The following is a 13,728-nucleotide window of genomic DNA, read 5'->3' on the forward strand; positions in this document are numbered from 1 at the left end:
TTTGACAAAGTCTTATCAAAAGTTGGGGCCTGTTTTATGTATTTGTGCAATTTTGCCAGGCCAGGTATTAGAAAACTGATTTCTGATGGTGCAATAAACAACCTGGAACAAGATATTGGACATCATTTAAAGATGTAAAAATTCTGAATTCATATAAGCTGCCCACATTAAGATTGTTCATAAGAAATGTAATGGTTTACTTTGTTGGGCAGAAGTACATGATAAACAGAAATAGTTTGTCTTTTTTTTTTTAAATATTAAAATGTGTGCTTCAATTTAAATGTTTAAAGTCTAAATATTCTTATTTGTAATGGATATTTGTCATAGTTGGGAACTCAAAAAAAGCTCGACATCTTGCATAACCAGACATCAAGATAAGTCAAGGGGTATATCATATGTGGGGGTTTCCTCATATGGACTGAAGTGATTTCAGAGCAAGTCAAGTCAAGTTGGGGAGCATGCATTGATACAGTGTGTTGCTGCACCCACTACATGACGAAACAACTCGGGATCCTGGTTTGCAGACCCTCAGGCAGACACGCGGTCCAGTCCCACGCTCTGGAAATGACCCTCTATCTGCCACAGTCAGGTGTTACGTGGGTGACCCCTTGGCCTGGTCCAGCCACCTACTAGGAAAATGAGCCTGGACTTGGCCAGACTCCAAGAACAGGCTCTTTCTAATGAGTTTGCACAAAGTTTCTGTGAGGAACTTTCAGATTTAGGTACGACTGCAAATCCTAATGTGATGTGGGAGACCTTCCGTGACAAGGCCCTGAAGGTCGCCAAGGGCTGTGTTGGTGTTACCAGTGTTCCCAGAAGGTGTTTCATCTCACAGGGCACCCTGGATATCATCGAAATTTCAGAGCATTAATAAGTAATTGTTATGAACACCATCCAGCGTCTCAGGAAGGGGAAGCAGTGCAGTGCCAACACTGTATATGGTGGGGATGGTGCGCTGCTGACCTCGACTCGGGACGTTGTGGGTCGGTGGGGGAGTACTTCGAAGACCTCCTCAATCCCATTAACATGCATTCCAATGAGGAAGCAGAGCCTGGGGACTCAGAGGTGGGCTCCCCCATCTCTGGGACTGAGGTCACCGAGGTGGTCAAAAAACTCCTTGGTGGCAGGCCCCCGGGGGTGGATGAGATACGCCCGGAGTTCCTCAAGGCTCTGGATGTTGTAGGGCTGTCTTGGTTGACACGCCTCTGCAACATCGCATGGACATCAGGGACAGTGCCTCTGGATTGGTGGTGGTCCCCCTCTTTAAGAAGGGGGATCGGAGGGTGTGTTCCAACTACAGAGGGATCACACTCCTCAGCCTCCCTGGAAAAGTCTATTCAGGGGTCCTGGATAGGAGGGTCCGTCGGATAGTCGAGCCTCGGATTCAGGAGGAACAGTGTGGTTTTCGTCCTGGTCGCGGAACAGTGGACCAGCTCTATACCCTTAGCAGGGTCCTGGAGGGTGCATGGGAGTTTGCCCAACCAGTCTACATGTGTTTTGTGGACTTGGAAAAGGCATTCGACCGTGTCCCTCGGGGAATCCTGTGGGGGGGTACTCCGAGAGTATGGGGTACCGGACCCCCTGATAAGGGCTGTTCGGTCCCTGTACGATCGGTGCCAGAGCTTGGTCCGCATTGCCGGCAGTAAGTCGAACCCGTTTCCAGTGAGAGTTGGACTCCGCCAGGGCTGCCCTTTGTCACCGATTCTGTTCATAACTTTTATGGACAGAATTTCTAGGCGCATCCAGGGCGTTGAGGGGGTCCGGTTTGGTGGGCTCAGGATTGGGTCACTGCTTTTTGCAGATGATGTTGTCCTGTTTGCTTCATCAGGCCGTGATCTTCAGCTCTCTCTGGATCGGTTCGCAGCCGAGTGTGAAGCGGCTGGGATGAGAATCAGCACCTCCAAATCCGAGACCATGGTCCTCAACCGGAAAAGGGTGGAGTGCCCTCTCAGGGTTGGTAGCGAGATCCTGCCCCAAGTGGAGGAGTTCAAGTATCTCAGGGTCTTGTTCACGAGTGAGGGAAGAATGGAGCGTGAGATCGACAGGCGGATCGGTGCGGCATCCGCAGTAATGCGGGCGCTGCATCGGTCTGTCGTGGTGAAAAAGGAGCTGAGCCGCAAGGTGAAGCTCTCAATTTACCAGTCGATCTATGTTCCTACCCTTACCTATGGTCATGAGCTATGGGTAGTGACCGAAAGAACGAGATCGCGAATACAAGCGGCTGAAATGAGTTTCCTCTGCAGGGTGTCTGGGCTTTCCCTTAAAGATAGGGTGAGAAGCTCAGTCATCCGGGAGGGGCTCAGAGTAGAGCCGCTGCTCCTCCGCATCGAGAGGAGTCAGATGAGGTGGCTCGGGCATCTGATCAGGATGCCTCCTGGACGCCTCCCTGGTGAGGTGTTCCGGGCACGCCCAACCGGGAGGAGGCCCCGAGGAAGACCCAGGACACGCTGGAGGGACTATGTCTCCCGGCTGGCCTTGGAACGCCTCAGGATTCTCCCGGAAGAGCTAGAAGAAGTGGCCGGGGAGAGGGAAGTCTGGGCATCTCTGCTCAAGCTGCTGCCCCCGCGACCCGACCTCGGATAAGCAGGAGACAATGGATGGATGGATGGATGGATGTTATGAACACAATTTCATATATAATATGTGTTTTAACTATTATTTTTGTTAGTGCAGCTTCCCCACGACCCCGCTCTGGATAAACAGATTAAGAAAGTCGATAAATGAATGGATCAAATCAAATTTTACTTGTCACATACAATTATACTGAGTACAATATGTAGTTAATTGCTTTGCTGCTGAACTCCAAGACTGTGCATTAGAAGAATACAAAAAATAAAAATTTACAACTCTATAAATATCAATAGATATCAACATATACAAGTATTAGTTAATATTCTAAAAATATATAATACATAAATAATGCAGGAGAATTAACAATAGAGCATCATGTATCTCTAGACACTGTCCTGATGCAGATTGACTGTGGACAGAAGCTCCTTAGTCTCTGAACTCTTATCCATTTTCTTAGCCCGGTTATCCAGGGCAGGATTATAGGGAAGGTGGAGCCTATCCAACAAATGTTTGGGCCCAAGGCAGGAACAGCAGAGCGCCAATCCATTGCAGGATCTCATCTAATCACATCTCATTTTCTTTAATTAATAAGTCTTTAAAAATAGTACACAGTGTGGAAAAAAAACTGAAGCCTGATGGACTTGGGCTCTTTTAATACTCATGTGCTGGCTTTGTCTTCTTTTCTCTATTCTTGTTTTACTCAGATATCTGTTCTCAATCCTAAACATTTAAAATTCTCTTCTTGCCTAGATCAGTTATTCTCAGATTCAGCCACTGAAACGTCCTGTGGCTGGAGGTTTTTGTTCCAAACAGCTTCACAGTCCGTCAGTAAGTTTACCCCCAATTTATCTCATTTTTTAATTAGCTGGTTATTTTTTTTTCTTTTCTTATTTGGTACTCAGAAAAGCACATTTATAAGAAATATAGATTTTGTTTTAATTTTTCTCATAGTTTTAAATGCCTCTCTCTTTTATCACTTTCCCTTTTAATTTGCTTCTTTCTGTGAAATTCACTGTCTTAATTGTATCTTAATAATACCAATTAATGATAATCAGAATATGCACCTTAAAAATGACACTGAATGCTGAAAGGCTGCAACTATTACAGTGTTAGACCCACTAATGTGCTCATTAGTAAAGAAGTGTTGTATTTCAGACAGTGCTGTCTCGGGTTCACATTCTTTTGTTATGTCTTTGTTGTTCATTTATGATTTGTTTATGTTAATATTACTTTTGTTAATGATTTGCATTAATCTGTGGGTACATGTTGTCACACACGTGCGCTTAGGAGGCAACCAACAAGGCCGGAGGTGAGTGAAAGATCGTGAGACAAAGGGGTAGTATCGGGTATTAACGTCTCTCTCCAATAAACAAACTCAGTCACGGACAGTCCTGGATACCCAAAATGGCTCCTCTTCCATTTCATCATTTCCACCTCCAACTCCCAAGGACGACATCACTTTCCGGGCACTTCTTGATGACATCACTTCCAGCCCTATCAGATGACATCAGTTTCGCCTGCAGCACTTTCTGGCAATGTCACTTCTGATCGTGCCCTGATGATATCACTTCCGATCGCTATCATGATGATGTCACTTCTGGTCGTACAGTCATGACGTCATTTCCACAACTACTTCATTCCGGTCGCCATTTTCTATAAATACTCACCTGCAACTGTCATGTATCATCAACTGTTATGGTTTTGATCACTATTCACTACATTTTTTTCTGAAGATTGATGGACATTATACAGGGACAATTCCCCAATTCTTATTTTTTTGTCTCGTGTGAGATTACTTTCCTAGACATGTAAAATGGGGTTTGTTTAAATACAAAGGTAATTTTAAAAATTGGGCTAATGTGTGGGATCACTGTTAGTGGCATCTTAATGCCTGGGCACACTGGGGAGATGCCTGGGGCCCCCACGAGCATAGGGGGCATGTTGTGACTTGCTGAGTGGTTTTGTAGGTAGGGGACCCAGTGCACTGCTTTGCCTGGGGGCCTATAATGCTGTTAACATGGCTCTGGTCACAGTAATCTAATAGCTGGAGACACTGCTAGCAAGGGAATAGCCTACAGAACCAAATTAAACATCGATACATGCCCAAGATATGACTTCCAACTCAGGTTCATAGAAACTAAATTCTTTGGGGTCTCCACTGTGTTTTGTTTTGTTTTGATTTAGGGTGGCAGAATGAATAGTGTTGCTGTCACATAGCTCCAGGATTTCCCATTTTCCCATCATAGTCTTGGTGGAGTTTGGAATTTAACTCCATGTCTGCATGTGTTTTCCACTCACATCCAAAGACATGGGTGTTAACTATTAATTTTAAATAGGACCACATGTTGGCACAGTGGTCCAGCACCCTTCATTCAGATCTATGCTTGTTTGCAATTTGTGTTGCATGTTCTCTCTGTAACAGTTTTTCTCTGAGTAATCCAAAGACAAGTACCTTATGTTGGCAATACTAAAGTGGCACAGTGGACTTTTGTCCCATTCGCAGTTACTGCTTGATGATGGCAGGACAAGATCTGGTGCCTGTGACCCTTAAACTGAATTAAGCAAGTTCAATATATGGCTAGATCAGTGGTTCTCAATCTGGGGGGCGCGAAGTAACAAAAAGGGGGGCGCGAAGATGTGAAAAAAAGAAAACAAGAATCGAAAATATGAAAAATACATCTATTGAAACCAAAACAAATTAATTTAAACTACATTCTGATACTAGAAAAATAAATACAGTATAGAGTTAGATAAATGTCGATAGAAGTTAAGTAGGTATAATAAAATATGCATTAAGAAAAATAAATACAGTATAGAGTTAGATAAATGTCGATAGAAGTTAAGTAGGTATAATAAAATATGCATCAATGATATATCATTAATTAAAAAATAACAAATTGGTATTAGTAGGCTCCTTTCAAAAAAACCTTAGGGGGGTGCGATTAAAACTGTTATGAAAACTCGGGTCGCAAATACTTAAAGGTTGAGAAACGCTGGGCTAGATGGACATATATTCATCACCTTCAGTAAAGAAATCTTACCAAGTTTACATTCGCAAAAACTAAACTCTGCAATCAGTAGCACCCAAAAACATTAAGTTGATGGCTGTTTTTTTTTTTTTAACTTAAGCTGGTGACCCAGCTAGGGTGTCCAGTGACACAGAGGTGGAGAAGCACTGTCTTAGATGGTTTCCCATCCAAGTACTGGCCAAGCCCAAACATGCTTAGCTTCTGGCAGCTTATACCTTTCTTGAAGCGCAGGTAATATGGCTACAAGATGAAGCACTCTTGGGTGTTGCTGTTGATAGGGATGTTACCTAAGTAAAATGCACAATTTTGACTGACAAACTACTCGTAAAATTGAAAGTCTGCATTATTTATGTATTTTTTCAACAGCTCCAAACACTATCTAAAAACAAAATAAGCCATTCTCTACAAATCATTTTTCTTTCCTCGGGAATTAAAAACAGTTAAAGCGTGAAACGAAAAAATCTGGAAACGTTAAACAAAGCGTATTTAATGAGATGGAAAATATTATTACCAATTAAAAAAATGGTACATTAAAACTCCCGCACGCATGCTCCAGGGAAACGTAGTTTTGAGCGTCAGTATTGATGCGACGTGATTGGTGGTTTGAACTACTATACCCAAAATTCACTTCGCCGAAGAACGACGCATGCGCCTGAATTGAGTGCCCGCCTCGTTTCTTGTTTTACGGTTTCTCTTATTGTATACGGTGGAGTGTGTGTGTGTGTTTATGGTCTGTAGATGTAGTGTACATTTTTTATTTAGTCTTGAAGTAAGTAGCATTAGTTTGACGTCATATGTAGGTGTTTACTGTCTACAGTTGCGGTAATAGCTGGTACTGCTGTATGTATGGTTTACAGATCCTGACACCTCCTAAATTATGTATACTGACTGTTGCCACCTTCAGTAGACGTCCGTTTTGGAGCAGCGTCCCCAATGGGCCTGCAACTTAAACTTCAGTGAAGACAGCAAGCGGACGGCAAAGAATGTGGCAGAGCGTTGGGCTCACCCTGCTGGTCATCGTCGCCACCCTCGCGTGTGTCCTGCTCTTTATGTTGTTTGGTAAGTCGGTTTTGTTCAAAGGACCGGTGGCGAGAATGCGGCGGACGTCTGGATCGTGAGGTTAGGCGGAGTCTAAAGAGGGCACCTGTCTTCTCGACGAGCACGGACTGTGCAAGCTAAGGCAGTTTTTTTTTTCCTGTAACTTGGAAGGGTGGGTAGGCATCAGAGCGGAAGTTTAAAGTGTGGGGGCTGTTTTTTGGAAACGCGGAACATACTGTAATGTGCATAAGATGAACAGGTTTTCGAATGTCATATCCACAGAGCACTGTCAAACATTTCCTTAAGTTCCTGTATAAAGTACACGTGAGCAGATGGTGTATGGCAAAGACTAGGCCTTAATGGGTCGCCGGGCTTTGGCAGGCACAGAGACGCTGTTGCAATTTTATCGCCTATCATCCTTCACCAAAGTTACATTTTTATAGCAGCACATGCAGAACATGTCAACTCCACAAACATGCAAGTGAACTGGAAATCAGTCCAGCCATCATTTGCACCAACATCCTTTTGAAGGTGCAACACAATATGTTCAATTTAATTTTAATGTGCAGTAGTATTTAAAGCAGAGGCAGTAATTTGTATAGAAGGGTGATATCCTCAAAGGAATGTGCATCCCAGGAGACAGAAATCAAAAGAAAAAGTAAACATGGAGAAACTCCTTATGGTTATGTGTCTGACAGGCTGATTGGTGTGCTGACCTTCACTGTTCGTTTGTTTGTTACGTGTTCCAAATTGACAACTTAAGTGTGAAAGACAAAAACATGATGCCTTGAAGTTGTGCCATTTGGAAACTTATCTTTGCTTCATGTCAGATTCTGAAGGTTTCTCACCTATTGGAGTAGTCTGGTGTTGTGCAGCGATGTGACTAGAGTATCTGATTTTAAACCACAAGGATGTCAACTCAGCTTCAACTCTTAACTTGCAGCATGACCTTGAGCAAGTCATTTGCTCTTCCTGTACTCTGCTGATTACAGCAAAGTGTAGGTGTGCAAGGCACTCAGAGCAAAGGAAGCAAGCTGTAAATGTATTATTATTGCTCATTATAGTTTTCTTATTCTGTCAAAACAGAGCTCTGTTGCTCTCTAGCCAAAATGGAAATGCCATGAACAAAGTGTGATTAGCAAGCTTAAGCAAATGAAATGATGCAGAATACAAGTGCTTATTCTGCTGTTTATGGCAATATTCATGGACCTACACTGAGTGGTGGACTAGTGGGTTATACTGCACTGCCTTACACTCCTTCATTTAGGGCAATATGGAGTTTCTGTCCGTCTAGTACCATATCTTTATGTATTTTGGAAGGAAAACCCTGGAACCTATGAGGAGAATATAAAAACTACTGTACAGTAGTCAAACCATGGTTCAACAGGAGTTTATTTTAAAAAATCTTGGTGTTTGTCTTAGATAAGTGTGTTTAAAGTATTGAGGAATAATAAAAAGGACATTTTTATGAGATGTCACCCTGTAGGAAATTATTATTATTACCAGTAGAAGAGCTGGTTTGCTAGGAGTTACTTGACTTGTGATTTAAATAGATGCAAGATGCTGAACTGATCATTTGGAATAAAATATTGTTATATATTTTACTTTTTTTTATACATATGCCAGGTACAATTTAATCATTGGATATGATTAATTATATTCTGTGCTGTTTTTTTTTTATAGTATTTGAGTTTTTATTAATTGCTTTTATAGTGTTTTGTCTGAACTGTAATACTGAGAGTGAATGAGAATGTTAATTTGCATTGCTGTGTATGCTCAGATAGACCCCTGCTACCCTGCTCAAGATAAAGTGGATTTAGAAAAATAGGTGGATGGGAGCATGAAAATGAGTTCTTCTGTAAAGGTGTACATCCTTTTTTATATTTTACAGGCAGCATGAGTGCAACATGCCCTGGCCACTTGCAAAGCTCATGTGTTTCAAATAAAGCTGTGCATGCTTACTCTGCACTGATGACCGATTATTTCCAGTCTTAGCACTGTAAACAGTACTGTTTTACCTACAGCATTTTTATTTATCACATGAAGTAAATGTTAGAAATTAGAACACCTAGATGTTTTTTTAACATCTTCAGGGTATTAATTTCAGACATACAGTGTACAAATCCAGCCCTGTCTTAAAACAGGGAATTCTGGTTGTACTGCTAATGCTGCATTGATAACAAAAGAGAAAGTAGGAGTTACTTTGATTATACTCTGTTTCTGCCTTCCGCTACGCGTCTGTGCATTCTTCTCTCTTCTTTCTGCTGGCTGAAACTGCATGCACAATGCACATTAAATGACTGATTATGTGTCTCAAAGACATTATGTGAAGCTGTTGACTATTTAATGATTAACAGCAGTGACTCAGAGTCTTGCCCATGTGGCTGCAGGTTTTTGTTCCGACCAGTTTCATAATCAATGTGTCATTTTATCATTAATTGATCTCATTTAATTAGCTGATTTGTGTTTCTTTTATTCTTCATTCAGAAACGCACAGCAGTGTGATTTTTACATCTATGATATTTGGAAATATGTGTATATTTTCAAACCTACCAAGTCAAATTCCTGTACATTAAGTACTGGTGAATAATAGTGATCTTGATTTGTTGCCCTTGCTTTAAATACTTAACCGTCTTTTGTTGTTTTTCTACTAATTTTCCTTTTTCTGTGTAACTTGGTCTTTAATTACAAGCCACATTTCTAATAAGTTGTTCATAAGGAGTTTTTCATAAAGATACAAGGCTAATATGAATAATAAGTTTAAAAGTACTAGGGGGCTTTCCCCCTGCTCGCTTTGCTTGCCAACCCCCCCGGCCTGTGCTACACGTCAGCCACTTCACATCTCTGCCATTCGCATATGTAGATTTCACTTTCACCAAACAACAAATCTTTTAATTCTTGTGGATACAACTATTCATTGGGAAGAAACGCTACTTTTCCCTGATGGCAACACAAATCTACAAGTCTCTGACTTAAAGTTTAAATCTGAACAATATATTCGATCTCTTTTCACTGTTCCGTTATTTCACCGAGTAATAATTTCCCTTTGTTTGCGCTAATATGATCTTTACTATCATTTTTTTTGTGACTTTCAAATTTTAGTACTTTCATTATCTCTAACCTGATCTGCATGTATATCGCACCAACATTTTTGAATTCTTTACGATGTTCTATTTTGTCATCTACTTTTTGTCTTTTATTTCTGGCCCTGGGCGTGGTTAAATCGCTTAGCACAAAGTCTCATCTCGTGGGACATGAAAGTATCTCTCTGAAAAAGTCTCGTCTCATCCCAGGATTTTTTTTATTATAATAGAAAGAAAATCAACAAATTTGGCTCTTAAGCTAACAGACCTGTTGTTTAGCAAAGCCAGCATCACATTACACAACTTGCAGTCAGAGGTAACAAACTTGTTGATATTGTTGCTGAGGATGTTAGATGTCATGACCAGAAATCACGGAGGATGACTTTCCAGCATAGTTTCACATTTCCAAAGTGTCAGAAGCCTGCCCTTTTTCTGACATCCAAATGTGCTGCCCAACAGGGCCGACGCTTTACGAATGCGTTTTAGGTATGGCAAGTTTGGCCACAGTCTTACTTGACCAAGCATCACAAACATGAGCCTCTTTTTCTGTTAGTGTTTTTTGGCACACCTGCATTCCTTACCCCTCTTAGCAGCATTATATGAATTAGGGCTATCTAATTAGCCAAACAAGTATTTAAATATTCATATTAAAAATAAGTAAATATTTGAATACTGTATATTTAATTTTAGGAAAACAATTTTGGGTGTTAAGTGTACTTTTTTATGGTAACAGCCACAGCAAGAATCAGCACCAATAGCATAAAAAAATCTTAGTGGTACTCAGACAATTATATTTTACAAGAGCCATCAAAATCCTGCGCAGCTGTACTACTGGCTTGGTTTAAGTCTGTTGCTGTCCGCTGAGTGCATAAGTTTATTAGGACAGCACTGCAATTTGCCACATTATTAGTATGCATATGTGTATGTGTTTATTTTTTTATTCTCTGGTCTGAAAAATGTAAAGCACTTAGAACATTGTTGTTCGGGTCCCGTTTGTAACAATAAGTTGGTGCCCTGCGTGTGATGTAAATGCTTTGTGATGTGTCTTACTGCTGCCCGGTCAGCTGTGAGGAATGGGAAGCAGGGTTGTAGAGGGGCCCTGAGGAAAGCCCTTTTAGGGAGGGCACAGGGCACCTCCATAGCAAGAGTTGATTGGCAGGAATTATGGATAGTGCTTTCATGCCCAATAGCACACTCCTAGTGCGTCTGCTATTGTCATCAGTGGACGATTCATTACTCGGTTTCCATTGGTACTTAGTTTGGTTGCGTTTCACACTGCAAACTTGCAAGCAATTTAAATGTATCAATAAACATTCCTTGGGTGTGTTGTGGACTTCTTTCATTGGGTGGAATTTTTTTTTCTCGGGAAAATATAGAGGAAGGTTGACAACAGTTGTGTTTGTGCATTTTCCATGCTTATTTAGTTTATTTATCAAACACATCTTAATGAGCAAGACACTTATTAAGTGAAAACTACTATTGGAAGTCTACTTAAATTGTTTCAGATAGGCTGGTGTACAAAAGAGGGCTCTGCTGAGAGCATACTCTGATGTGTTTCAGTTTTATGACAGCAGAAATAATTACTGTGTTTAGTCTCCAGTAGCTGCCATATGCACATAACCTCAATTTAGTTAATCTCAAATCATCTGGCTACTATCTTCACTCTTATAAATATTTGTTAATGTCATAATGTTTGGTTAACAGTTACTACTAAAGTTAGCATGCTTCTGTATAAGTATTGTGCTTAAAAAACGATTGCAATGACAGGACGCCCACCTGCGCACATTACCTTTGTGGTATAACATTAGGGGCTTTAATTGGCAGTCTCATAGAGCAGTGTTATTTGTTTCTCAACTGCTCTGTATGTATTGTGATAGACTTGCATGCGAGGAAGGACCTTAGGCTGAATGAGGCGCTAGCCTTGCGCTGATTGACTGGTAATTGTGTGATTTCTATATTGAATTGTGCTACATTTGTATCTGTGCCTATGTTCTACCTTTTTAATGTTTTTAATACTCCATATTAACCCTTGATTCATGTTTTGAATGAGATTCCCTAATTACCAACAGCAGAAGCTTAGCGTGACTACTACCACAGCATGCACAATTTCACCCATACTGTAAAGAATTTCATGTAGTTAGATCGATCCTGTGTCTGATCACATTCATACCTCATGTGGTCCACTCTTAAGTTCTCTTGTCACTAAATAGAGACCACCCTTTCCAGTGCATCTCAGCACAGTTGTTTCGCAAACAAAGTGCGCTTAGTGTGTTTACATCTACCTAAATAAACCAGACTTTGAGGGAATTAAACCAGAACTACTAAAAAATAAAAGAAAAAAGTACCAAAGGAACTAGGAGTTTAAATGGCTTTAGATCAGGAATATGGGTAACTTAGTAAGACATTGACAGGGTGAGAATAGCGAGTGAAGTCAAACAGTAGGCAGTGGACTTGTTTTATTATTTTGGAGGTGCCCAGTGGAAACCCAAGTTTTACTAATGAAAATAAGCTAACCATTCAAAATTACAAAAGGCTGATTGTGAAAGTGAAGCGCAAAAACAATTTGTAAATACAGCAGCTTTGCATAGCATGTCTGAAGTAACTCAGTGCCAAAATTAGTGTGAGGAAAACAAACAACCATTCTTTTTACAGTTGAGTTTCAGCTTTTGCTTTTGAGTAAGACCTTTTTTTTTTTCAAAAAAAAAAAAAAAATTAGAATTATAATATAAGCAGCATTCAATATGACAGCACTAATATGCATTGCACTTCTGGGTGAGTACTCATTGGTTATCAGCTCTCACATATACACAAGCCTGCCTCTATGATTTAATATAAAATCAAACGTGTTTGATTTTGTTGAAGCAAGTGCTTGGACTGAGTTATTTATTGAAAGATGGATTTCAGTGTAAAAAGTATGCATAAGTACATTATACTGGCATCTACCAAAACTGTCAGATTTTTCTACACCAATGTGAATTTTTGTGCCTACTGCCCACTCCTAGGTGAGACTTGGTTATTTACAGTGTCCTTTATTAACACCGAAGCAGTGAAATTTGCTGTTTACACAGTTTTCCTCAAAGACCTGTATATGAGACCAAAGAACAGAAAGTCACCTTTTATTTCTGAGTATTCCTGCCTACATGGTTTATGTTTTTTTTTCCTGCCATTTTAATTTTTGGAACAAAGCAAATTAGGTTAGATTAAAATTTGGTAGTGAAACGTTTGCACTAAATAAGAGCATCATACTTTGGTCTTGCTGAAACAGAATTTTGGCCAACCCATCATCTTGGTATGTTGGTAGCATATTTGGAGGCATAGTTGTGCTTCTTTTTGAAGTGCATTGATTCTGTAGGAATTGTGCTTCCTCAGCAATTAATTGCATCATCAATGAAAAATGAGTCGACCAGTTCCAGAAGAGGGTATACATTTCTAAAGAATGACCACAGAGCATCATTTATCACAAATTGTTTTTATGCATTATGATTGTGCCATCACTTTGTTTTCAATGCCTAATGTGTAACCTGTCAAATTCTGCTATTGAAATTTATGATATCCATGACGGATGTTTTAGAGTTTTTCTTCACAGCTCTAATACCTTTGTTTTCCTATATAAGGACAAGATCATTGTTGTTTTGTCAAATTGATGCATTCTTTCCTGAGTTTTACTTTGTTTGTTTGTTTTGTTTGGGTCTTTGGACTCCAGAGGAAGATTTTTAAGGAATGTGGAAAGCCTCCATCCAAAACTACACTTTCACTTATATTTAACTGCAGTTATTTCATTCATCCATTTTGCAACCCTTCCATAGTTGTGGGAAATCAGTGTCTATTGGGGAGCACAGGTCATAATAGGGGAACCAACTCTGGAAGGGGTGCTTGTTCACCTCAAGGCATAGTCACACACTCCCGCTCCTTCTCATTTTGAAGAAACACTTGGCAGCATTTTGCTCTGTTCACCTTAAATGGGGATTGGAACAGAATAAGTGAGTACGAGAGTATTCTGAAAATGT

The 13,728-nt window shown here is 40.4% G+C and overlaps 1 protein-coding gene across 2 annotated transcripts in view; it reads left to right on the forward strand.

The window, feature by feature from the left end:
* The window catches only part of smim13 (small integral membrane protein 13), a 30,551-nt gene that overhangs the window by 560 nt on the left and 16,263 nt on the right, over window positions 1-13,728 (forward strand). The window contains exon 2 of one of the 2 annotated variants that reach the window (XM_051935858.1): window positions 3,322-3,399. In XM_051935858.1, the coding sequence (XP_051791818.1) occupies window positions 3,322-3,399 (78 nt within the window). Of the gene's footprint in view, window positions 1-3,321; window positions 3,400-6,274; window positions 6,660-13,728 lie in introns of those variants that run through there. The other variant, XM_028817326.2, reaches the window with a different exon arrangement.

Source organism: Erpetoichthys calabaricus, chromosome 13, assembly GCF_900747795.2.
Source record: "Erpetoichthys calabaricus chromosome 13, fErpCal1.3, whole genome shotgun sequence".
In the NCBI taxonomy this organism is placed as follows: domain Eukaryota; kingdom Metazoa; phylum Chordata; class Cladistia; order Polypteriformes; family Polypteridae; genus Erpetoichthys; species Erpetoichthys calabaricus.